This window comes from Chiroxiphia lanceolata, chromosome 3 (assembly GCF_009829145.1).
Source record: "Chiroxiphia lanceolata isolate bChiLan1 chromosome 3, bChiLan1.pri, whole genome shotgun sequence".
NCBI classification, from domain to species: domain Eukaryota; kingdom Metazoa; phylum Chordata; class Aves; order Passeriformes; family Pipridae; genus Chiroxiphia; species Chiroxiphia lanceolata.
In genome coordinates this window covers 114691414-114716870 of record NC_045639.1, presented here as the reverse complement: position 1 = coordinate 114716870, position 25457 = coordinate 114691414, and the positions used below count along the sequence as shown (strand labels likewise).

General features: G+C 46.8%; 2 protein-coding genes across 2 annotated transcripts in view; both read left to right on the top strand.

The window, feature by feature from the left end:
- The window catches only part of MSRA (methionine sulfoxide reductase A), a 256774-nt gene extending 255229 nt beyond the window's left edge, over positions 1–1545 (top strand). Inside the window, exon 6 of the mRNA XM_032683427.1 lies at positions 1142–1545. Coding sequence (XP_032539318.1) covers positions 1142–1306 — 165 coding nt within the window. The 3' untranslated portion in view covers positions 1307–1545. The remainder of the gene's footprint in view (positions 1–1141) is intronic.
- A 3105-nt stretch (positions 1546–4650) lies between these two features.
- On the top strand, positions 4651–20413 carry PRSS55 (serine protease 55). The gene is made up of 5 exons (XM_032683426.1): positions 4651–4829; positions 5700–5889; positions 6730–6977; positions 9173–9312; positions 20087–20413. The coding sequence occupies exons 1-5, from the start codon at positions 4745–4747 to the stop codon at positions 20393–20395; spliced, it is 972 nt and encodes a 323-aa protein (XP_032539317.1). The 5' UTR covers positions 4651–4744; the 3' UTR covers positions 20396–20413.
- Positions 20414–25457: the final 5044 nt, after the last annotated feature.

The window sequence follows — 25457 nt, the reverse complement described above, 5'->3', positions numbered from 1 at the left end:
TTGGGATCAAGGCATTGTCATTCATTCTATTATGATGAAAGAAGTTGGACTTGATGATTTATAACCAACTCTGTTTTGTGATTCCATGTGATGATTTCCCTATATTTGGTTTATTTATTAGTATGATGAGATAACACATGTTTTCCTGGTAATCCTAAATGCTGACCCTTCTTGCTTATAGTTGATCTTACTGTCAATCTGGCTGATTGCAATCAGTTCTATCTACATCCAGGACTTTAAAAATATAATTTTCAACAGGAGCCTGACACTAATTAGTTAAAGTGCTTATTAGGTTTGTGTTGACTTCAGTGAGCACAAGTTATGTCCCCATTGAGATGAGAATTGGCTCCAAAAAGTTGGTGTTTACTTTTTTCCTTAGAAAAGGACAATGCAGTAGGGAAAATGCCACAACAATCCATCTTAAAAAGAAATTCCCTCTGTCAGAAACCTCTCGGGAGTTCCAAACTCAGTTAGGAGAGATCAGAAAGAAATTGAAGTTAAATTTAAAATCCCCACCCACATTCTGTCTTCTTTTCCTGCAAAGTGATTATTGCTCCTAGTCCATGTATTGGCAAATCTTTCTGAAATGAGCCATAATTTGCCTTAAAACTGCCTTCCTGGGCAGGATGGAACTGGTCTTTTTGAAGAACAGGGATGCAGCAACTCTGTGAAAAAATCCTCAATGCTCTTACTGCCCAGTGGGGTTAAAATTTCACCCAGGAATTCTTCTTGGCATGGGGACATAGGGGGTGGATCACACATTTTGAAGCCAAGGCACCTGCCAGGTGAGGTTTTTGGGCACTGCAAGGCACGGTCAGGATGGGTCAGAGTGTGCTCTCACATTTGTTTTCCACTCCTGTTGAAAGACCCTGGCAGGGTTAATAAAGAGAATAAATGTGTGGCCACAGCAAATTAACCAAATGAGCCATTAAGAGGGGATGGGGCCTCACCAATGCCTGCTTTGGAGCCTGCAGTGTCTCCGAGCAAAACATCAGGAGAGCAGGGATAAAGGGCTTTCAGGGATGTGCTGCAAATGGGATCCAAAGCTGCCTGTGGCTCCTTCTGGGAGGAAACCTGATGTCATTTCATCAGCAGAGCAGCCAGCAAACCACTAATGGCTTTCCATCGTCTCTCCTGACAGGTATTGACAGAGGGAGGCTTCGGTCCCATCACCACGGAAATCCGGGAGGCTCCCGAGTTTTATTATGCCGAGGATTATCACCAGCAGTACCTCAGCAAGAATCCCGGCGGATACTGCGGCCTCGGGGGGACGGGGATTTCCTGCCCCGTCGGTGTCAAGAAATAGCCTGTGCTTACTCCACCGCCTCCACTTTGGTTTAAGGAGTTTGGGAAAAGACCATCAACCCTGGTAGATGCTCCAGTGCAGCCAGTGCATAAAGATTTGGGAATCCATCGGGGAGATTTTCCGTGATCGGAGCTGCTTCGCATTCATTGGCATTAAAAACCAAAATAGAGGCAAAAATTTTGTTTTAGGGAGTTTGGGAAAAGACCGTCAACTCTGATAGATGCTCCAGTGCATCCACACCATTAGTGCATAAAGCTTTGGGAATCTGTTGGGGAGGTTTTCCGTAATTGGAGCAGCTTCTCATTCATCGACTTTAAAAACCAAATTAGAGGCAGAAATTGCTCCCATTGGCCAACACAGCTTCTTGCTCTAGGGAGCTCACAGGGTTTCCTTGGAATATGGAGAGGTGGAAAGAGATTCAAACTTCTCCAAGTTTGGCTCCAAGCGCTGTTAAAAGGAGGAGTTAGGAGGTGGTTGCATCCATAACTGCTTTGGCACAGTTCATGCCTTCAGAAATGTTGATTTCCTTGGATTGATGAATTTGTGGGTGTTTTGAGAGCTTTGACTTCTGGAGGCATGGTTGGGCTCTTTCACTATCACCAGCCTGTAACTTGGTGTCTTTGGGAATGATGAGCTGATAAGATAAGTAATTGTCCCACAACTCTGCTTTCTAGGATCACCTCTAGTGCCTGTTTTCTGAAATAATTTTAGTAAGAGAAAGTACAAACTGTAATGTGTTGCTGCTTCTTGACAGCTCCAAAACAAAAAGAAATCAGTTTCGTTTCCTGCACTGCAATAAATTACAGAAAAAGAAAAGAAAAATGTTGTCTGTGGTATGTTCCAAGAATATCTGGGTAGATCTAAAAAAAAAAAAAATCAAATATTATAAAAGGCTGCAGTTTGCTAATTAAACACCAGGACTTTGAAATCTGTATTATTGTGCATATTAACTAGAGCATGGAGGGACAGGACAAGGGGGAATGGCTTCCCACTGCCAGAGAGCAGGGTTAGATGGGATACTGGGGAGAAAATGGATATGGGATCCTGTGGGTTCAGAATTCAGGGAGTGCTTGGACAACTCTCAGGCACACAGTGGGGATTGTTGGGCCTGTCCTGTGCAGGGCCAGGAGTTGGACTTGATGATCCTTGGGGGTCCATTCCAACTCAGGCTATTCTATCATTCCATGCTGTGGAATATCCTAGGACAAACAGCTTCTTTAGGAGGGTTGGGAATTGGTTTGTCCCGTCCAAATTGCTGCTTGTAATACTTCCCAGTGGGAAGCATGAGTTTGAGCCTCTCATGTGTTCCCTATTTTGGAGACTGTCTTGATCACTGAGTTTGAAGAACATGTGCCAATAGTTTGTCCTCTTGCAGGTGTGCTTTCTTAGGTAAAGCTTGTAGAAGCCCACCTTGATCCATCCATTCTGGGCTCTAAAGCTCATTTTTGAGGGCCAGAGAGCTGGGACCCAGAGGCACAAATCCACAGCATTTCCTCCTGCTGAGCTCTCCAGGGCACTCCTCTCCATATCTTGGTTTGATGTTTCCAACTCATATTTTAGGCTTAGAAAGGCCCAAACCAGCTCCTGAACATCTCCTGTACCTACCCAGCAGACCAGATGGAGCTCCAAACTTGGAGGGACTGAAAATGGGAATCAGAGTGTCAGTTTGGGCTTGTAAATCCATTGCTGAAGCCCCCCCTGCTTTATCCAAAGATGGACAGTAAATATGTGCCAGAAAAATTAACTCCCCATCTTCCCTTGTTCCTCAGCTGATGTTGACTTTGTTCCAGTCTCAAAATCCAGAGGAAAACAGTCCTTTTAGTCCTAGGGAAAGCTCACAGGAGCTATCTCTGGCATGTTAGGCTCTTCTGGAGATGCCCCAAAATGTGCCCACGTCCCACTGGAGATTTCTAGTTGCTGTGGTAACTGATCCTGTCCTTAATGTGTCATGCCATGTAGTTGTTCCACTGCTCACTGCCAAGGTAACCAGCACTTCTATCTAATTTCCTTGGCATGAGGTGACAGAGAAGCAAAGAGGAGAGGAAAATAAAATATTACTTTCATCCTGTGCATTGTTAATTGAGATTTCAGTGGGATAACTCCTGATTTGCTCCTAGGCAAAACATTTCTGAATCATTTGGGGGCTTTATAAAATTCCCTTCCCTCCCCTCCTACTCCGTGTTTCTGTTTTGAAACAAGCTGGAAAGTCTTTGGGAAAAGTAACATTCTGTCCTTAATACAGATATGCTCAAGTCTGAACCTGGCTGAGGGTTTTTTTAAGTCCTGTCCTGATGGAAATGATGTGTTGGTGTAGAAATCAGCATAAATGGGTCCACTGATGCTAAAACTGGCCCACACCAGGACATTTTGCCACCACAGATTTATTTCTGGAGTTACTGTGGGGTGGAGTTTTGGCCTGGACCCCTTGCAGCTGCTGCTGAAGGGACAAAGACTGTGAGGGATTTGATCAGTAGAGGTGAGATGCTAATTCACCCTCATGGATTAATTTTTTAAGCTGGATTTAGCCCTGTGAGCCGTCCTCACCCACAGGGAAGAAGGGAGTGGCTGCCTCAACATCTCTGATATGAAACTTTCAACTTGGCACCATTTGAAATTTGCCCTGTGACAGAGCTTCCCCTTTCTTCTGCAAACACAGAATGGTTTTGGTTGGAAGGGACCTTAAAAATCACCAAGTTCCACCCCCTGCCATGGGCAGGGACACCTTCCACTAGCCCAGGTTGCTTCAAACCCTGTCCAACCTGGCCTTGAACACTTCCAGCGGTGGGGCAACGTGGTCCTGTTTAAGTACATACAAGTAAGTGCCCCAGGCACAGTCTAAGTGGAGATAAAAATAATTAAGACTTCAGCATTTCTCATAGTTGAAGATGGAAGCGAATGCAGGACCAGCATCCAAGGTCTTCAAAGATGGTTCAAGATCCAGAAAGGGCTACAGCACCCAGCTCACCCAATCCACTATTGCTACACCCTGTGAGGTCAGTCCAGGATACAGTCAGGAACTGCCTTCAGGCTCCAGGGAGACCTGAGAGCCCCTTCCAGTGCCTAAAGGGGCTCCAAGAGAGCTGGAGCAGGACTTTGGACAAGGGCTTGGAGAGACAGGACAAGGGGGAATGGTTTCTCACTGCTGGAGGGCAGGGTTAGGTGGGATATTGGGAAGAAATTCCAGCTGTCCTGTCCCTTCTAGAGCTAAAGGAAATCACAAACCTGGAAATCACTGAGCTTTCCCTCAGGGAACATTGATACCTTTTGGCCTTAGGAAGGATGGCATCCAATCGCCCTGTCAACAGGAACAGAGGATGCTGTGATGTCATACCCTGGCAGGGAGCTGTGTTGACATGGAATGCAGATGCTTCTGAGGTGTCTGCAGAGGCATCACAGCTCTGAATCTTGGGGAACAGTGTTGTTCCAAGATGGATTGAAATGCTGCTCCTCGTCGTCTCCTGTTTAACTTCTCTGATGGGCAGCGCCACTGCTGCTGGTGGCCGTGCAGGATATTCACACGTGGGTGAGTGAAACAGGCCTGGGATTGCTCCTTGGACCTCATGGCCTTGTTCAGCCTAATGCTGAACCTTCCACTCCCTGAACAAGGATTTTATCCAGACTGCTTATGAGTGGGTCCTGCCCACCCTCAAACTGCTCGGGCAGTGCTTGGCAGAGTGCGGGTTTGGGGAGGGGACAGGGACATCAGGATCAGGTGTACAGATCATGGAGCAGGTCAAGGGAGGGGATTCTCAGCCTCCACCCTTGTGAGACCCCACCTGCAGAGCTGCATCCATGTCTGGGGTCCAACAGCACGAGGATGTGGAGTTGCTGGAGCGAGTCCAGAGGAGGCCACAGAGATGCTCCAAGGGCTGGAGCCCCTCTGCTCTGGAGACAGGCTGGGAGAGCTGGGGGTGTTCACCTGGAGAAGAGAAGGCTCCAGGGAGACCTTGGAGCCCCTTCCAGTGCCTAAAGGGGCTCCAGAAGAGCTGGAGGAGGACCTGGGACAAGGACCTGGAGGGACAGGACAAGGGGGAATGGCTTCTCACTGCCAGAGGACAGGATTAGATGAGATCTTGGGAAGAAATTCCTGGCTGTGAGGGTGGTGAGACCCTGGCACAGGTTTCTCAGAGAAGCTGTGGCTGCCCCATCTCTGAAAATGTCCAAGGCCAAGTTGGACAGGGCTTGGAGTAACCTGGGATAATGGAAGGTGTCCCTGCAGGGATATGGCAGGGGGTGGAATGAGATGGTTTTTAAGATCCCTTCCAACCCAAACCATTCCATGATTTCATACATATTATAGACCAGTGCTCTGCGTGCTGTCCTGCCCCTCCAGCTGAGCTGCACAGGCAGTGGCACTCTCGGACATGTCCCACATGTCTCATTTTGTCCCCAGAGTGTGGCCTCCGACCATCCTTTGAGTCCTTCCTGGAGACTGGCAAGAGGATCGGGACAGGGAGATCTGTGCAGCTGGGAGAGTTCCCGTGGCACGTGAGCATCCAGAGCCACAGGAAGCACATCTGTGGAGGCACCATCATCAGTGCACTGTGGATTTTAACTGCTGCCCATTGCTTTGCCAAAGAACTGTGAGTACTCCAGGGAACGAAGGACAGCCCAGGCACAATGGGGTGGTAACACTCCTCCTTGTGGGTGTAGGATATGGATGTTCTTGGGGTCAAACACAATATATATGTGAGCCCTTAAAATGGGAATTTTCTCCTTTGGGGAAAACAGGCCCATTTTTGAACACAGAAATGTGCAGAAACCATGAGGAGTAGAAAGGGAATACTTTCAGGAATGGTCTGAGGAGCCTTGTGTCATCATGCCCATGATAACGTTCTGGGGGCCCCAAGCATTTCCTGTCCATCTACAAATGCTGTGGCACCTTGTAAAAAGTGACATATTCCATTCCATCTTATTCTAATCCCCAAATTATCTTTGCTTTCTCATAGAAAACACCTTTATCTCATGGAGACTCTGATTTTAAACCAAAAATTTCTGGATAAATTCATCCCATGCAATGCCCAGGGGTGGAGTCCAGCTCTCTGTGAGCCTCCTCCAAAATTTGGCAGGTTCAAGAGCTGAGACTGCTCAATGACAAAGGACCTGTGGCACCACAGCCTGGAGCAGCTGGCTGGGGGCAGTGTGGCCCAAGCAGCCAGCCCAGGGCACAGTGATCCAAAAGATCCAACCCATTCCATCTGTTTGTTGGTGACTGGGTTATTTATAACATGATTGCACTCACATTCTACCTCTGGAAATCATCTTTGCCTGGAAGTGAGGGTAGATTTCCAGGGCATTTATGGATAAACTACCTGTGCCATTTGCTGGCCATCCCTCTACCCTGCTCAGGGGGAAGAGACACTGACCTTTAGGACCCAAATCCCTCATGTTTACTATGTCTCCACTGCTATTTTGTTTATAAGGCCACCAGATCTCACGGTTGTAGTGGGGGGAATCAACCTCAGTGTCCCGCTGGAAGAACACAAACCAGACAGCTTGATCCTCCACGAGAACTTCAACAGCACGAGCATGGCAAATGACATAGCCCTCATCCTGCTCAGCTCTCCCATCGAGTTCAGCAAGGAGAAAATTCCCATCTGCCTGCCCTTTATGTGTGACATCCATACCTGGCAGCACTGCTGGGCTGCTGGCTGGGAGAACACAAGTGCAGGTGAGGCTCTGTCAGGAGGTGTTTTTGCTAATGGAGGATGGGTTTGAGCCATTTCAAGGAGATGTTCTATCCCAGAAGGGGTTATCCACACTAACTTCCATGCCCTACCCTCCTGGTTAACACTTCCAGACCCTCACAGCTCCTACACACCCACCAATTCTCTGTTCAGTGCAAGAACCAGTCACCTGCTGACCCCCAGAGCAAAGTTGGGTGCTCTGAGAGTGTGTTTTCAAGCTGAAACCTTAGAGCCACCTTTGCTCTGCAGGGCCCCAAACTTTGGACCCATTTTTTGGCACCCAAATTAAGACAAAGATGGTTGAGAAGAACCATAGAATCACAGAATGGTTCGGGACCCTAAAGCTCATCTTGTTCCAACCTCCTGCCGTGGGCAGGGACACCTTCCACTAGCCCCGGTTGCTCCAAGCCCCATCCAATCTAGCGTTGAACACTTCCCACCTTGTGGGATCCTTGTGTCACTTCCAGCTTGGGATATTCTATGATTCACCCAGTTAGGCTGGGTCTAAAGTGGTCTGGAACAAGGGAAATGAAGGTCTAGGGTTGTCTTTGGCTTAATGCCTCCATGAGCCAGATTGACTCTGGTGTTGGCCACCCCTTTTTTTCCACTCATTTAGAACAGCAGATTGCTGTTGCTAATTGCTCTTGTTTAAGCCCTAATGAAAGTAGTTCCAGCACTGACTGTGACCCAAAATGTCTATCCTGAACAAATGTCACTAAATAGTGAGTGAGCTATTTCATTAGTGAAAAGAATTAATCAGGACAGCGTGGGCAGGGCAGTGCCTTTGGATTCAGCAATCCTTCCTAGGATGTAGAGTGAATGTCCCATTTCATCCTCGATATTCTGCTCCAAAGGGCTGCTATCTCCCCTCTGAAACTGCATTTTCCTTCCCAGGCTTCATTTTGCTCATGTAACAGTAATACAAACACTGTGTCATAGCTGTGAAACTCTCCCGTTTCACCAAGGTAACATGTTCTCAGGAACAGAAATGCAGTGGCTGTTCAGAGTCCCTCTGAGGCATGGCAGGATTTCTCTTTAGCTCATCTCTTTGCAAAATTCGTGGTGTGGCTCCAGAGATCGGCCTCTTGCTGCTGTGTGGGCTCAGCTGACATTGATTCTGTTATCCAAAAATTGCTGTCAATTTGCTCAGCCCTGGCACACCCCTGATGAGAGGGATGTGTGATGTTGTGATGGTGTGATAAGGCCGTAGCGAGCAGTACAGGTTCATGGAATGGTTTGGAGGGTGACAAAAAGACTGAAAATATGCCAGTGGGCTACTTGGAAAACCCACTAATTTCACCCACGTTTATCTCTAAAGCGAACCTGAGTCTGAAGGATGAAACAGAGACCTTCAGATCATCAGAAGCTCATTCCTTCTGTATTTCACTAAGCTAAATCCTCCCAGCACATTTAGGAAATTGTGACTCAATGGTAAGATCTAAAACACAGAAGATTGTCAGGTGACTTTCCAGCTAAGATGGGGGCATTCCATGGAAGTGCCCACAGATGACAATCCTTTGCTGTAGGCGTCTCCAAGGAGATGGAACACCTCTGCTCTGGAGACACCTGAGAACTTAATAATCCCTGAGAACTGGGATTATTCAGCCTGGAGAAGAAAAGGCTCCATGGAGACCTCAGAGTCCCTGCCACTGCCTAAAGGGGCTCCAAGAGAGCTGGAGAGGGACTTGGGACAAGGGCCTGGAGCAACAGGACATGGGGGAATGGCTTTAAGCTGAAGGAGGGTAATTTAGATGGGACATTAGGAAGAAACTCTTCCCTCACTGTGAGGGTGGTGAGGCACTGGCACAGGTTGCCCAGAGAAGCTGTGGCTGCCCCATCCCTGGCAGTGTCCAAGGCCAGGTTGGACAGGGCTTGGAGCAACCTGGGCTAGTGGAAGGTGTCCCTGCCCATGGCAGGGGGGGTTGGAACTGGATGAGCTTTAATGTCCCTTCCAACCCAAACCATTCTATGGTCCTATAATAAAGCCAAGAGCACAAACTCATCCTTGCTGACATTTGGAGAGCCCCTCTAAGCCCCTGCGACCCCAAGACCCCGTGGTTGAGTCCTGAGACTCCCTTGCCCTGAGATGCTTTCCGAATTCAGCTGAGATCAGTCCCAGGGCAGGTCTCCAGCTGCTCTGCAGGTTTGTTAATGGTTCTCTTCCCACTTCCTGGAGCAGATGCTGTGCCAGCATCCCACGTGCTGCAGAAAGCGCGGGTGAAGCTCATCAGCAGGGAGCAGTGCCTGAAGCAGATCCCACAGCTCCAGGAGAACATGATGTGTGCTGAGGTGAAGGAAGGAGAAGGAGGCAACTGCCAGGTAAAGTGACCAACATTCCCTCAGTCCAGGGTCAGGCAGTGCTGCTTCACCACCAGGTTACGTACTGAAAGGAGACAAGAATGTTTGTCCTGGAGGGTCAAAGCAAAAGAATGGGGAGAAAAGTTTGGGCCAGGAGTGTTTAATCTGAATATTAGAAATGTTTATCAGGTGAGGTTCTGGCTCTGATCCAAATGTCCTTTGCTGACATGGCAGGTTGGTCCATGGGTGCCAGGACTAGTCCCATCTTGCTGCAAAGTGGTACTGATAGAGGAAGATAGACTTTTTAAACTAAATTAGAAAGAGTTTGAGCAGTAATTGATATCAGGGAGCTGACACAAACACCCGAGTGAGGCAAAACTCACTCAGAACTTGCGCCCTCAGAACATATTCTACCCTCAGGATTGCTGACCTGATGGCAAACAGAGTCTGAAAGCCAAAAAACACTATCTTTTGTAGCATCCAACCTCCAACCCCTCCTCTGAGAGCCTGTGAAGGAGGTTCTCCTGCAGCCTCCATTCTCCACTGGGCAAGGATTTTAGAATCACAGGGTGGTTTGGGTTGGAAGGGACCTTAAAGACCACTCAGTTCAACCCTCCTGCCATGGGTAGAAACACCTCCCACTATCCCAGATTGCTCTGACCCCCATCCAACCCCATCTTAGATGTGTGCACGTGTTTGGAGAGGGATGGATGGGCAGACACATGTATGGAAGCTTCATCCCGTAGGAATTATTCATTGAAGGAAGTAAAACAGCACCCAGGACAGAGAGAGATCCCCTGCCCTTGGGGCAAAGACAGTGGTTGCAAAGACCAGAGGCTGCAAACCCATGGCAAGCCGGGCCTGTAGCAGGGCAGGGAAGGAGAAGTTTGCTTTGCAGAATGATTTTTTGATTAGCCAGGGAGCATCTGCCTCTGCAGCCATTCAAGTTGTGACTTTCACCTCCATTCAATTCAATCAAAAGTTTTAAGAAGAAACCTGCCATGGGATAACATTAACATGATTAAGGAGTGCACTTCCCAGCCCAGTCTAGAGTTCTGTGGGTGAATTATGCTGGTGAAACAGAGAGCATTTGTACCCAGAGAAATGAATCTCCCGTATTCAGAAAGCTGATGAGGGAGCTATTTTGATCTACAATAATGTCAGAGTTATCTGAGAAATGAACTAGGAATGTGAGCTTTCCAAGCAGTGGAAGCACACGAGGATTGCATGTGGGATATTGCTCAGGATCCAGCACCTGCCCACTTTTTGTGGGAGCTTGACCAGGCAGGGAAGTCTCACAACCTGAAATAATGAGAGCAGGAGAAAATCAGATCCCAGGCTGGAAGTGGAGCCCTTCAGGGGACAAACAAGTCACATGATTTTTCATCAGAATTTTCTAACTTGCATTTTGCTGATGGGTGGTTTTCTGGGAAGTGCTTGTCTGAGGGGCCCAGAGCTGGACAATTCACCTGCCCTGGGCAGAGGGTGAGGCGCTGTGGACACTGCAACCTATCGAGCTCTGCTTGTCTGTAAAGATTCCAGGGTTTGTGTCAAAGGAGAATGAGGCTGGATTTCAAAAGACCTAAATCCTTTACAAAGTCATCACTGTCATGGACACAGAGCAGCCCTGGGCATGGTGTTGGTCTGTGCAAACCAGCTGTCTCATGGATGACTTCCAGACACAGCTCCAGCTTTTGCATGGATCAAGAGCCACCCACAATAATCATTTTGGAGAGGCTAGGAAAGAGGAGAAGCTCAGGCAAGGCAGAGACTCCAGATCAGAGAACAAGCCCTGGAGAGGCTGAGTTTGTTACTCTAGCTGTGATCCCAGGAAACCTGGAAGCCATGCTTGGCTCTGGACACAGAGTACATAAAAGCCTTACAATTAACCTTATCTGAGCTTTGCTGAGTGTCAGGATACAAGTGTTCCTGTCCAGAGCCAGGCTAAGGCAGGAAAGCTGCTGGACTTGAGGTGGTAAGTCCACATGATCTACATCTGGATCCAAGTCTTTGAACTGTGATGGAGAGAACGACTTTTTACACTGGCAGGTAGTGACAGGACAAGGAGGAATGGTTTTGAACAAAAAGAGAAAAGATTTGGGTTAGATGTTAGGAAGAAATTCTTGGCTGTGAGGGTGGTGAGGCCCTGGCACAGCTTTCCCAGAGAAGCTGTGGCTGCCCCATCCCTGCAAGTGTCCAAGGCCAGGTTGGATAGGGCTTGGAGCAACCTGGGCTAGTGGAAGGTGTCCCTGCCCATGGCAGGGGGTTGGAATGAAATGAGTTTTAAGGTCCTTTCTGATCCAAACCATTCCATGATTCAAAGAATTTATGGTTCCATGAATATCCTCGGTGTTTGCCCTGTGTGCCATTTGTGTGCCAGATTTCCCCTGTTGCAGGTTAAAGTTGATTTATGTGAATAACTAAAGTCCCACCAGTATCTCCACCAAGGCACCATGTAGAAGGTTTATCCTACTGCCCACTGCCTTAGTACCCCTGTGGCAACAGGACACAGAATCACAGAATCATTAAGGTTGGAAAAGACCTCTGAGATCCTCAAGTCTAACCTGTGACTGGCCCCCACCTTGTCACCCAGCCCAGAGCACTGAGGGACACATCCAGTTGTTTTCCTGAACACCTCCAGGGGTGGGGACTCCACCACCTCCCTGGGCAACCCCTTCCACTGCATGTCCACCTTTTCCATGAAGAAATTCTTCCTGCTGTCCGACCTGAACCTCCCCTGGCACAGCTTGAGGCCATTTCATGAATAGAAAGTCCATGAATAAAAAGGCTCAGGCATTTCACCAGCTGCCATCATGCCAGTACCAGACAAGACTAATTTGTGGATGACTGGCCATATTCCTATAATAACTCAAGGAGATTGAATAGCAGAGCTCCCAAGTATTTGTACTTGAAAAAAAAATAATCCATTCACTTAAAAAGCAAAATCTATTATATCCCAATTCCCTCGCAGTTCTGCAGACAAATATATAGATTGACTGTGAATTAACACTAACAGGAGCTGTAATTGACTTATAGTTCTATTTAGTCACAAACATTAGCATTAATGGATGTTCATGGGGTACAAGTGCTAAGGAACAGACACTAGAGATGGCCTATGTATTATTTTTTGTGTGTGCTACATTTCTTCCATGACCCCATGAACCACAATTGATGTCTAATTCCTTGCTTTCTTAAGCACCTTTTGTCAGGCTCTGATGCAATGGTAACTTGAACAATAATTAGAGTATAAGGGACTCACAAAGCAAATGCCTCCCTTCAGTGCCTTCCCTGCCCAGGCAAAATTCAGTAAATGGCCCAATTATATTTCAGAGAGGCTGTGGGGGCAGCTCTGGATGTGGTGATTAGGATGGAGCGTGTTCAGCTGGAGTCACAGTTCATCTGCAGTTCAGGTCAGCAGCAGATGAAGGGGGGCCAAGTCCCCAGCCTGACTTTCAAGGGAAAGAATCCTTGTGTGGCCCCAAGAGCAGTGGGATGGTCCCAGCTCATGGGCTGTAGGTATCTGCCCCCTCCCACAGACTGTAGCAGGAGGTGATTTTGGCCATGGAATCATAGAATGATTTGGATTGGAAAGGATCTTAAAGATCGTCTCATCCTACACCCTTGCCATGGGCAGGGACACCTTCCACTAGCCCAGGTTGCTCCAAGACCCATCCAGCCTGGCCTTGGACACTTGCAGGGATGGGGCAGCCACAGCTCCTCTGGGCAACCTGGGCCACCACCCTCACAGGAAGAATTTATTCCTAATATCCCATCTAACTCTGCCCTCTGTCAGGTTAAAGTCATTCCCCCTTGTCCCATCTTGGATAAATGTCTGAAATGATGCCAGGATGCATCTGGAGCTCTGGATTTTGATTCCTTTAGTTCTGTGAAAAAGCAGGGAAGGACCTCTTTTGTTCAGCTGCAATATGTCCTGCCCACATGTACCGTCAGCAGTTTGGAAAGGGAAAAATCCCTTTACAGCATCTGGGATGCTCAGGGCTCTCACCCTACACAGCTGGAGCAATAGTAGTAGTTGTTGTGCAAATCTGGGTGGGATTTACTCAGCCAGAATACAAACATCTTTTCTATAACCATCAGCATCTACACAACCATCTTTCCATCAACAGGAAGAAAAAAAAAGCACTTTTGGCAAGTGAGTTACTTTGTCTGTTTTAACCACCTATGTTAAAATGACATCAATCTGTGTGTGTGTGTTTATTGCTCCCCATTAACTAAAATCAAGCTGAAGATATTTGGTTTGGAGACACTTGGCTCCAAGGCAGGACAGTTGCCTACATCTAAATATCCAGTGCTATTTTAGATATCCCAGGATATCCCCCTGGTATCCCACTGCTCCCACCTCAGTCCACACCTCAGTGCCAATAATGTGACTGCAATGGGAACCTGACGCTGGAAAAGCTCTTACACTCTTTCACAAGTTCTTGAATCCTTTTGCTGGTCCTAACGTGGCTCCAAAACTCCAAAGGAAGACCTGTGAGATAGAATTTTTTTAAGAAAAAAAGTCTGCAAATGAAAATTAGGTCCACAAAGGTAAATTATCATGGATTCAAGGGGAAGATCACAAACCAGGATAGCATGGGCAGTCCCTCAGACTGCTCAAAATACCCAAACAGGGGAGATGAGTGATGGTGTGGCTGCAGCCCTTTGGGATGGGGAGTATCCATATGAGGTCTGAGGTTGTAGGTCCTTCTGCCCATCAGACAAAGGTCTCCTCAGGGCCAGGAGTCAAAACTAACCACATTTCAGCTCTGAACTATACAAAATTACTTAATTTTTGTACCTTACCTTAATATTGGCTGTACCTTACCTTAATATTAGAATCACAGAACCGTTGAGGTTGGAGAAGCCCTCTGAGATCATCGAGTGCAACCACTGCCCCAGCACTGCCAAGGCCGCCACTAACCCATGGCCCCAAGTCCCACATCTACAGGTCTTTTGAACACTTGCAGGGATGGTGACTCCACCACTGCTCTGGGCAGCCTGTTCCAATGCCTGACCACCCTTTCAGTGAACAATTTTTTTCATATTATTTAATCTAAACCTCCTCTGGTGCAACTTGAGACTGTGTCTTCTACTCCTATTGAAAAGAGTAAACCACTCACTATCCCTCTCATGGATTTTCCATCACTGAACTGTCACTACCACCATGAGAAGAGTTTTTTCCCTAAGGGATAGATTGCTTTATGTAGGAAGGTGTCCTGGGAAGCTCCAGACCAAAACAGTAAAAAGGTGTTTCTGCATTTGCAGTCTCTTAAATTTGCACTGGAGTGTTCTTTGATGTGCAGTTCACAAGAACCAGAACACTTTTCCTGCATCCCAGGGTTTTAGAGGGCTTTCATCATTCTATCATTTTATGATGTGGGCAGACAAGTGAGCACATTCAGGCTGTGGTGGCTTAATTTCATCTGTCAAAAATTAATTCCTATTGCAAGGACCTGGGATGTTAATGATGTCGGATGTCTCTTCTGCTTTCTTCCTCTGGATCATAGTTTTTGGTCCCTCAAACTGAAGCTGCTTGGGGTCCAGCATCACTTTGTGTACCTGGTGGGTGAGGCTGTGGGGAGCAGAACACCTCTGGAGCCAGATGGACACCAAATCCCAGTGTGTGCTTGCCCTGGGATTGGGGGAATGGGTGTGATGACTCAGAGAAGCCACTTCTCATTCAATTCCCGTGAGTCAATACAGCTTTGAGGGAAAGCCATGACTCACAGGCACATCCAAATTCTTTGAACGAGTTGCCAAGCAGGTGGCAGAGGGTGATGCAACCATCTAATATGAGCTGAGATTTCCAAAACTCTCACCAAAGGTTCTTGGAGAAACCGAACTGCTGTGAAGTGGAAGGGCTTCAGTTTGAAAGGGAGGCAACACAGAGGAAGGACTTGAATGGAGAAAGGGCTTCCAAGGAGAGTTATGTTGTCATCCATCAAGGAATTGTGATGTTCAAGGAGGGCAAATGCTGAGGTGACCAAGTTGGCCACAGCATTATTCCAAGTGGTCAGAGTGGAAGCTGACTGCAGCAGGACTCAGTGTTCTGAGTGACTGGAGGTTAAAACAGATGCAGAAGGTTAAAGAGCAGATGCAGCTCATTATTGATAAAGAAAAATAATGGATACAGGGAGAAGCAACTCCAGCTGTTCACTTGCCATAATAGGCTCTAATTTAGCTATTACCACATAAGAACTTGGAGTAACTGTGGATAGTCCTTCAAAAACATCAGCCTGAGGCTCTGTGGAGGTCAAAAAGGCAATGAGAGCATTCTGAATTATTAGGACAGGAAAAGGTAGCAAAGCAAATGTGTGGTGCCAGGGCAATAATCATGTGAGTCCATGCCTTGTGTGCTGTGTGTGATTCCCGTTCACTCCATCTGAGAAAGGAGTGGCAATTTTAGAAAAGGAGGGAAGTAGAGTAGGAAGGATGAACAGGGACACGGACCAGTTTCTGGCAGAGCAGGGAATAACAGAGCAAGGCTCTAAGGCTTGTAAAAGTGATGTCTGATGGGGATGTGACAGAGAATTCCGAATTCCTGAGCAGCATGGAGAGGAGTCAAGAGCTGTCCTCGTGTCACTGCTGCTCCAAAGACATGAAGGAGGGATGTCTGAGGGCCTTATCGGGCAGCAGATTTAAAACAAAGAGAAGGAAGTGTTTTTTCATCCATCAGATAATTAAACTATGGAAGTCACCGACCAGGATGTTGTGGGTATTTATCCTAAGGGATAAATGGATTCAAAAAGCAATTAGGGAACTTCCTGGATGGAGATCTCTCTGAGGCTATTAACCGCTGTGATGTAAATACAACTCTGTAAATACTTGTACTGTTTCTCATTCTCTTTCCCTGAGCACTTGCTGCAAATGAGAGTCAGAGACAGGAGTCTGGGCCACACGGGGCTTTGGCCAGATGCATTTTAACTGTTTGTGCCACCACAGTTACTAATGGGCCCTGCTGACATCATGGATGGATTTGGGTGGTCTTCTCCCATTTTTCATCATGAGGATGGAGGGACAAAGTACCTGAAGGCTCTCACCTGAGATCTCAAAGGGTTTGTATGAAAGAGGTCCAGGTGCCCCGTGTTACCTGGTTCATTTTTGGTACCTGCACACTAAAATGGCCACAGCCTCCTTCCTCCCACCTTTCTCCAAAGACAGCTTGAAATAACTGAAGAATCCTGTGTTTGCCTTTGCTTCCAGCAGCCAGGGCAGCTCTGCTGGCCAGTGCTGTGATTCACATGCTGATTGTCTCCAATTTACACAGAGCTTACCAACATGAAAATGAAACCAGCAACGACTTGCAGGGATTGTGTATCCATCTAATGAGGATCAGATGAGTTGTTCTCCCTCCCCTGGAGCTTCTCCCACCTCAGAAGATTTATGTGGCTGAATGTGTTTGTTCTGATCAATCACTGTGTTGCAGACACAAATACAAATATAAAAGGGAGAAGATTACACTTCTGATCCAAAGCCCGCTAAAGTCAGCAGAGAGGCTCCTGATGATCACAAAAGCGAGGAGGAGAAAGATGAAACTTTTGGTTGTGCTCCAGTGAACAAAGAACCTTGTTAGTCAGTGACAGATTTTATACAACCCAGAGCTATTTGTCAGTGAATACATCATTGCTCTCACCTCTCCTAATAGGAGGATTAACATGTTTAAGGCACGAATTCAACACCAGATCTGATTTGTTGTGGTTGCTTTTCACTCCTCTCCTAGATGAAAACATGCAACAGAAGCAAAGATGCTATTTTTAGTTGTTTGTTTTTTTTTTCTATCCAGAAACTTGGCACTCAGACTGAAAAGCAGGAGCTTTCAGGTATCTGCTGCGTGTTGGTGACCAGAAGTATTTCACCACCAGGATACAGGAGCCTGAAAGCAGCATTTAATAATTCTTCGATCCTCAGAGTCGTTAACCTGAGCGTTCATTAAATTAGTGTCACTGGAAGCATCACAGAGATGAGATAATTGTCCCAGCACTCCAAAACTTGCTCCTCCCACACCCTCTCCTACAGAGGGATGGAAAACCTTGGGCTGGCATTTCTGAGAGCTTAAGGTGGATACAGGGATATTCAGAAGTGTCCAAGAACTGAGTTTATTTTCTCCATCTTTAGTCCTGTAAAAACCAGGTTACTGATTCATCCGGGCTCCTGCTATAATTATGTGAGCGACATTATCACACGGAGGGGATGATTTAGCCCACACTGTGATAAAATCATCACATTAAATAGCTGAAGTTGAGAGAAATGGCATATTAGAAGTAGCACCCATGAAGCAGAGCAGCTCAGCCCACATGGAAAGGGATCTGAAGCAGGATTTGGGTCTCGGAGCTTGGGGATTAGGGAAATGGATTTGCAGCTGCTGCCTGGGTTGTCACAGCATTGCCGAACTCCCTCCCTGCCCAGGTTTTAAATCGTGATCCCCCTTTCCCCACCAACCAAATGGTCATGGTTAAAGAGGCAAAGAGAGAAGAGCAGACCTGATTTGAAAGGAAAACTGCATGAGGCATGGCTTAAATAGGGATTCCTGGCTCTGCTGTTGCCTCGTGCAAATCATATCCCGTTTGTTCCGTGGATTTCTCGGCTCCGAAACGCAATAAGACGTTTCCCCCGAGGACAGTCATGAGGCATCAGGAATTAACTGGTGTTTAAAAGATCCTTTGCAAGTGTGAACAGCCCCTAAACTGGACACTGAAAATGATCTGCCCCATAGTGGGCAGGGGCTCCACCAGTGCTAAAAACCTCCTGCGATGGGAAGAGCTGGAATAGAAGCAGGCAGGGCCGTGAGCTGCTGCGTCACCGCCTCGCGCTCTCCCCGCTCCATTTATCATCTTTGAGTGGGAGGCTCCGAGCGCCTTCCTCTCGCTACCAGGATAATACAGTTTGGCCTATTCCTGCCCTGAGGGAATCAGCAGCAAAATTCCCAGTAATTGAGCTGTGAGTGGATGCTCATTCATTCAAACAGGATGCCATCGCCGAGGATGACGATAACGCACGGGGGCCAAGGTCACTGCAAGGTCACTCGTGTTATTCACACGAATTCTTGGCTGAAATAGGACTGGGAAATGTCTTTAGGTGCTGAGTCTGAACAGGGTCTATCAGCACCACCTGAGCTGCAGGCACCACTGCTATTACTACAATAACACCATTTCAGTGCCCATTTGTGTTTGGACTCAATGATATTGAAGTTCTTTTCCAGCCTAAAGATTCTGTGGTCCTCGTGGGCACCTTCCAGTTCAGAATGCTCTATGATTCTGTAAACATTCCCACTGTATTTATCTTAATTTCTCCCTCCTGTATGCATTTTGAACAAAAAAAAAAAAAAAAAAACAGGGAAAAAAAGAATATTAATGACCTGGACTCTCCATCTAGTGGAGTAGGAATTCAGCCATAAACTTTAGTGAGTGCTGATGAGCTGCACAAGGGACCACAGTGCCTTCCTTGCTCGTTAATTAATGTGTGTTGGCTCAGGGTGGCTGCTGGAGGAAGAGGCTTCATCCATTAATGACAGAGATGTTTCTCTCACTAGTGTGCAAACAGGGAAGGACAACATTTCCCAGTAAAGTTTGCTGTCTTGGGAAATGGGTTTGTATTGAATTTATTCACCATATGTGCTGGAGAAAAGGTGGAAAAAAGATGCAAACCCACCGTGGAAGGAAATTTATTTATGGGAGGGGCTGCACAGCACTGAAGATGTGCAAAGAAATATGGAATGGTTTGGGTTGGAAGGGACCTTAAAGATCATCTCATTCCAATTCCTTGCCATGGGCAGGGACACCTTCCACTATCGCAGGTTGCTCCAAACCCCATCCAACCTGGCCTTGGACACTTCCAGGGATGGGGCAGCCACTGGTTGCCTCTGGGCAACTTGTGCCAGGACCTCACCACCATCACAGCCATGAATTCTTTCCTAATCTCCAACCCAAATCTACAATCCTTCAGCTTAAAACCATGCCCCCTTGTCCTGTCCCTCCAGGCCCTTGTCCCAAGTCCCTCTCCAGCTCTCCTGGAGCCCCTTTAGGCACTGGAAGAGGCTCTAATGTCTCCCTGAGCCTTTTCTTCTCCAGGTGAACCCCCCCAGCTCTCCCACCCTTTCCTCAGAAAAGGCTGTATCTGCCTGGGTGCATTTTTTGCTGGTTTCTTCTCTCCCTGGGGTTTTGTTCAGAGACTCCATAGCTAAATGAGCTCTTGGTGTTCCAGGCAGAACAGCCATCAGGAGAATCTTCCTCCCTTTGAGGTGGCTGCAATCTGCAGTTGAAGCCTTGCCCTCTCTGCATGAGTGATGGCTGCCTTTCCAGCACCAGGCAAGCTTTCAGTGAAATCCCTCGGGTTTCAGGAAGGATTTCTCAGGATTGTTGCTCATCTCCTGTCCAATTTCTGGATGCCAGCCCCCAAAATTCACAGTGGCAGGTACCCAGCACCCACATGCACCAGTCTGGCAGAGAAGTCAAGGACTGAATGAGCAGTCACAGCAAATGTCCCTTTTCACTCCTGGATGTCGTCTCATGCTGACAGGTTTCAGGGATCCTCCTGGGACCATGTGGAAAAGCCTGGGAAGGACAGGGCAGTGCATTGAGCCAGAGCTTGGGACTGTTCTCCTCTTACCTTCTGTATCTATTTATTCTGCAGCATCTTGGGACTGAGCTGTGAAATTTTGAATCTAAATTTCCTTTTTCCTCTAACTCCCCACAAAACTGGGACAGAGTTTGATTTTCCCAGTCAGCCTGTGTGAAACAGCTGCTATGAGGGCCCTGAGGTTTGATCCAGCTGTAACATCCTCCTTCTGCCACAGGTGGACAGCGGGGGACCTCTGGTTTGCAGCTACTGGAACACCATGAAGTGGTTCCAGGTCGGAATCATCAGTGAGGAAAAGCCAAACCACAAGATTTTAACGTCTGTTTACAGCTACCTTGGCTGGATTGAGAATGAAACAGCCATAAGGGGTAAACCTTTCTTCACTGAAGGTGTGGACAACGGGGCACATCTCAGGGTCATTCGTTCCAGAGCTGGGGCACAGCCGGTGTTTCTTGAGCATTGTTTCCTTTTATTTATCTCTTTAGTAACAATTAGTTTTCTTGAGAGAAGATTTTTGAACACATAATAAAAGTCAGAACTTCCATCTCTTTCCTCTGCTGTGCGAGGCCAACCTGCTCCACCTCACTGGTGTGGACACGGACACCAACATGAGGCATCACAATGAGACAGGGGGTGGAGAAATGAAATGGAAGAGGCAGGACTTGGACAAGAGGGGCCATAATCCTCCGAAAAACACGGGGTTTCCATGTCAGACCCAGTTATTTGCTAAGCTCAGATGCAAAGTGGAGATGTGACATCTGAAGGTGCTGATCCCCTTGGAAAGTTGAAACCTTAGGAAAGATCCTCACTTACTCAACTGCACATAAGTTTAGCTGGTGGTAGGACAGCTCTGGGGTAATGTATCTTAAGCTAATTATTAGCTGGACTAAAGTATCCTCTATCTTGCAGCTTGGCCAAGCTAAGAGCATCTTCAGAGACGTCAGGGACATGACTATCTGTCAAATTCAGCGGCTCCTTGACCTAGAAAAAGGGCAAGAAATCTTGGAAGATGCAGCATTGTATAACTAATCAGTCTTAATTACCTGGATGGGAAACGTTGGGGTTGGGTGTTAAAAACGATAGAGAAAAATATATCTGCCTGAAGAACAACATTCCAGGGCCTAAAGGGTCTCCAGGAGAGCTGGAGACTTGGGATAAGGGCCTGGATGAACAAGACAAGGGGGAATGTCTTTCCACTGCCAGAGGGCAGGGTTAGATGGGATATTGGGAAGGAATTCTTGGCTATGAGGCTAGTGAGGCCCTGGCACAGGTTGCCCAGAGAAGCTGTGGCTACCCCTGAATCCTTGGAAGTGTTCAAGGCCAGGTTGGACAGGGCTTGGAGCCACCTGGGCTAGTGGAAGGTGTCCCTGCCCACGGCAGGGGATTGGAAAGAAATTGTATTTTAAGATCCCTTCCAACCCAAACCATTCCAGAATTCCATGATGACAGAACCATTTTGGAGCTGTCCAGAGAATGCTGCCTTCAGACACCCCTTTGTTTTATAATAAGCCATAACTAATCCCTTGCAAGTAAATGCTAAATCAAAAGAAAATAACATTTTTTTTCTCTGTTAGAGGCCTTTTACCAGCACTTCTGAAAGCTCCACATCCCAGCCCTGAGCTGGGACTGAGCTGGTCCTTCACTCCACGGATGGTCCTTCAGTGATCTCCAGCAGCAAAGGGCATTTTGCAAAATGTGCTCTGGTGCTCACAGGGAGGTTTTTGCTTTTCTTGGAAGTGATGGGGAAGGAAGCAAACAGCAAAGTCCCCTCCATGTCCCACTTTGTATAAAAACACCTGTAATTTGCAGCAATCAGAAAACTCAGTGAATGTGCAATGGGACAGAACCTCACAAATAGGTTTTAATTACCTTGATATTTTCTGGCTAGCTGGTGGAGAAGCCTTGTAAATGAGAATTAATTCATCTACCTTAAGCTAATGTAAACCCATCTTGGCATAAAAGTCAGGCTTTATTTTCTGTGTTATCTGAGCAGAAAATAATGCTTAATTATTATTAGTTCTGAGTAATGCTTATGAAAATTGCTCCACATTAATTTCACATGGCTGACTGGCTAATGGATGCATAAGGGTCTTGTAACCCTTTGCAAAATGACTAATAAGAGCTAAAAACAAGGGGAATATATTACTTTAACAGCTATTAGTAGTAGACAGTGTCTGCTGGCATTAATACCTATATTTATTTTCCTTTCTATTAATAATATATCAACAGATTCTAGAAGCTGTGGACATCAGGAAGTATTTCCTAATGCTGCAATCCCTTCAGCTACAGAATGTTCCCCCCAGGGGAAATGAGAGAAGTCCTCCTGCTTGAATTATTTTCATATAGGGGTTGTATAAAACACTTTTGCCTCCAGCACAAGGCAGGGAAAAATCCTGGACTTACAGGGACCTGCAAAAGGTCTTTTCCATCAGTAGCATTTGCAAATCGATCATGGTCTGTGTTAAATGAAGTCAGGGCACTGCTGTTATGGGGTTGGACCCATGCTGCTCCTTATTTACTCATTGGATTTGGGAAAATTTGTGCTCCTTGCCTCAGTTTCCCTACTTGGAGATCATGAAAGCGGTTCACTTTGCTAAATGGAAGCATCACTTCTGCAAATTAAGACCATCTATGAAACTGCAAAGTAAAATAACAGGAAAGACTTTCTCCTCCTTATTTAAAACATCATAAAAATCAGTAAAGTGAATTCATCTTTGCTGCTCCATCCACTGCTCAATAATGAGGGTGAGAAAGGAAATGTTTGTTTAACATTTCCAGGCTGTAAGTAGGGTTGATGAAAACATGTTGATGCAGTGTTTTGTTTCAAAGGTATTTGTGTTTTGAGAGAGCATCAGCTTTGATTGTGGATTTGATGGGAACGTGTTTTGAGTCACTCAAAATCAAAATGCAGCATGTCAGCTTCATCATCAGCAGGCCAATGTGACACATGAATTGTTTAAGCTTTACAACGCTGGTGTGTTATGTTTATTGTGTGATTGTATTCCGCATTTATAGAACCACAGAATGGCTTGGGTTGGAAGGGACCTTTTAAAGCTCAGCTCATTCAAACCCCCCCTAAGTGGGCAAGGACATCAGGTTGCTCAAAGCCTGGCCTTGAATGTCCAAGGATGGGGCAACCACCACCTCTCTTGTGGGTTTAGAACATCTAAGTGAAAAGTTTCCAAACTGAAGAATCTCCATGTTTCTGCTTCAAGCTGCAGTTGGGGATGTTCACTTCTTGTCTCAATTTACAGCTCATTTCTTGTTGCCCCTTCCTTCTTTCCAGATACAGATTTTGTTTGCAGCACTACACCTTTGGCAGCAAATACCAGCAGGGAAACAGGATATAGAAGTGCTTAGAGACCTGGGAAAACATCTGTAAGAGGATTCAGGGAGAAAAATAGGAGGATATGGGTACTCAAGCACAGAAAAGAGGCAGTCAGGGCTTGCTTGCACGTTTTGCTAAGGAGGGAAGAGAAAAAGCATCTCCTGTGAGCACTGAAGACAGGAATTTGAAAGGCAATACATCAAAATAATTGTGGGTTAGTGCTACAGAGGTTAAGGGCTTTGTATATACATGTGTTTCCCAGTCTGCCCAATCCCAGTGGCATTTGCACACCAGCTTGAGCAGAGAGGGAAGATGGGAAGATGATGTTTGTGCAAATTTGGCAGCAAGAGCTGGTTGAGATGAGAAGTGGGGAGGGCTCCAAGTAGCCCTCCCTTGTGTGGCTTCACCTCAGAGAAGGAAGACTGGAAAAGCATCAATCCATGGTCACAAGTCACTGCTGCTGTAGGAATGCAAACTTTACTCATCCTCCTAGAGGAAGGTGTCCCTGCCCATGGCAGGGGGTTGGAATGAGATGAGCTTTGAGGTCCCTTCCAACCCAAACCATTCTGTGATTCTGTGATTTGGGGTGATGATCCCAGACCTGTCACCCAGCTCCTCCTTGGCACATGTGACATGGGTGACCTGAAGGCAAAGCAGTTGCTGATACTGTCCTTTTAGAGGGTCTGAGATTTCCCATTTTCTCCTTTTCCAGCCTGTACCTCCCCAGAGAGATAAGGCACAAGGCTTTTCTCCTGCTGCCTTTAGCATCCTGTGCACCTCTCTGTCCCTCTGAGAAGGCAGAGGGCATCATGACCACTGAGATCCATTTGTCACTTCATATGCACTACATGGAGTGAAATGTGACTTTTACTGACAGTAATGTAGGTTTGAGCTGGAGACTGGAGGCTGAAGAGGATCAGCACCTATTCCCACATTTCCCAGTGTCTTCCCAGGTGACTTTCTGGACATGCCACTTTTCAGGGTATGGGCTCTGTTTATCCTTCTGTAAGAGTGAGGGTAATTAGAGTGCAGGGATGTCTCTTGGGATGCACCAGTTGTGACAGTGATTAATCACAACTGAAATGAAGGTGGCTCTGGGACAGAAAACATCACCGGCAGCACTGAACTACTTGATTTGTTGAAAAACTGCTGAACACTTGTGGTGTGAGGCTGGAGAGATGCAGGGACACCTTCCACTATCCCAGGTTGCTCCAAGCCCAGTCTAACCTGGCCTTGAACACTTCCAGGGATGGGGCAGCCACAGCTTCTCTGGGCAACAAGACAACCAGCTTGGCCACCTCTGGACACTGTTCTGACATCAGTCACTACTCCTGGGGGTTACAAGGGCAGCAAAATGAACAAACTGGCAGCAAGTGAGCTTACAGCATCCTGCAGCATCATGAAACATCCTTTTATGGGTATTTCCGAAATCTGTGTTCGAAGTTTTTGCCTCCCATATCCTTTTCTGAGGGGTGTCTTGTGCTCACTAACAATTCTTGTAATCACAGCTACTTGCTTTCTCCATATCTCATCATGACTCACTGCTCCAAGGGCTTTTTAATATGGAATTCACTTTGTTTCAGCTAAATGATTTAGCAAGTGGCACTGCCTTTGCCTCCTCTGCTGGAAAGCCTGGGCTTCAACACAACCCTGGAAAGTAAAATTTCCTCTTCCTCAAGGCTTTTGAACTTATATGTCTTAACACGAACTCTACAGACATTAATCACAATGTAAGAAATTACAGAGCTATCTCACGTGCCTTGGAATTAGGGAAATGGGGGGGGGGGAAAGGATGATTTAGGCACTGCAAGTAGACACAGGAGCGTGAATTCAGCTCTGCAGCAACCCCATGATATCCTAAGGGAGCTCTTGAAAATCGGGACAGTTGTGAGCCACCCAAAATTCCTCTGGAGAGGAACTGGGAGAAGAAAGCTTTTCTCTTTGTCCTCTTTTCTGTCCTCACAGTGGGACATAATTTGAATGGATTTGTGCCTGGGACATCCATGGGAAGGAATTTTCTCACTACCCATGTGAAAAGCTTTGCTTCAGCATAAGAACTTAGATAATAGACAGGAAAGTGAATGTTTCCACTAAAGAGGGTCATCTCAAGCAAAAATTTTGGGAACAGTCTTGGTCTGAACAGAATAATGGGAAAGGGCCAAGGGAACAATAGGAAGTGATCTGTTAACTGTGAGCACAAGTTTACAAACAAACTTTGAAACCCCAGTGGTCTGCACATTCCTTTATTTCAAGCTGCACT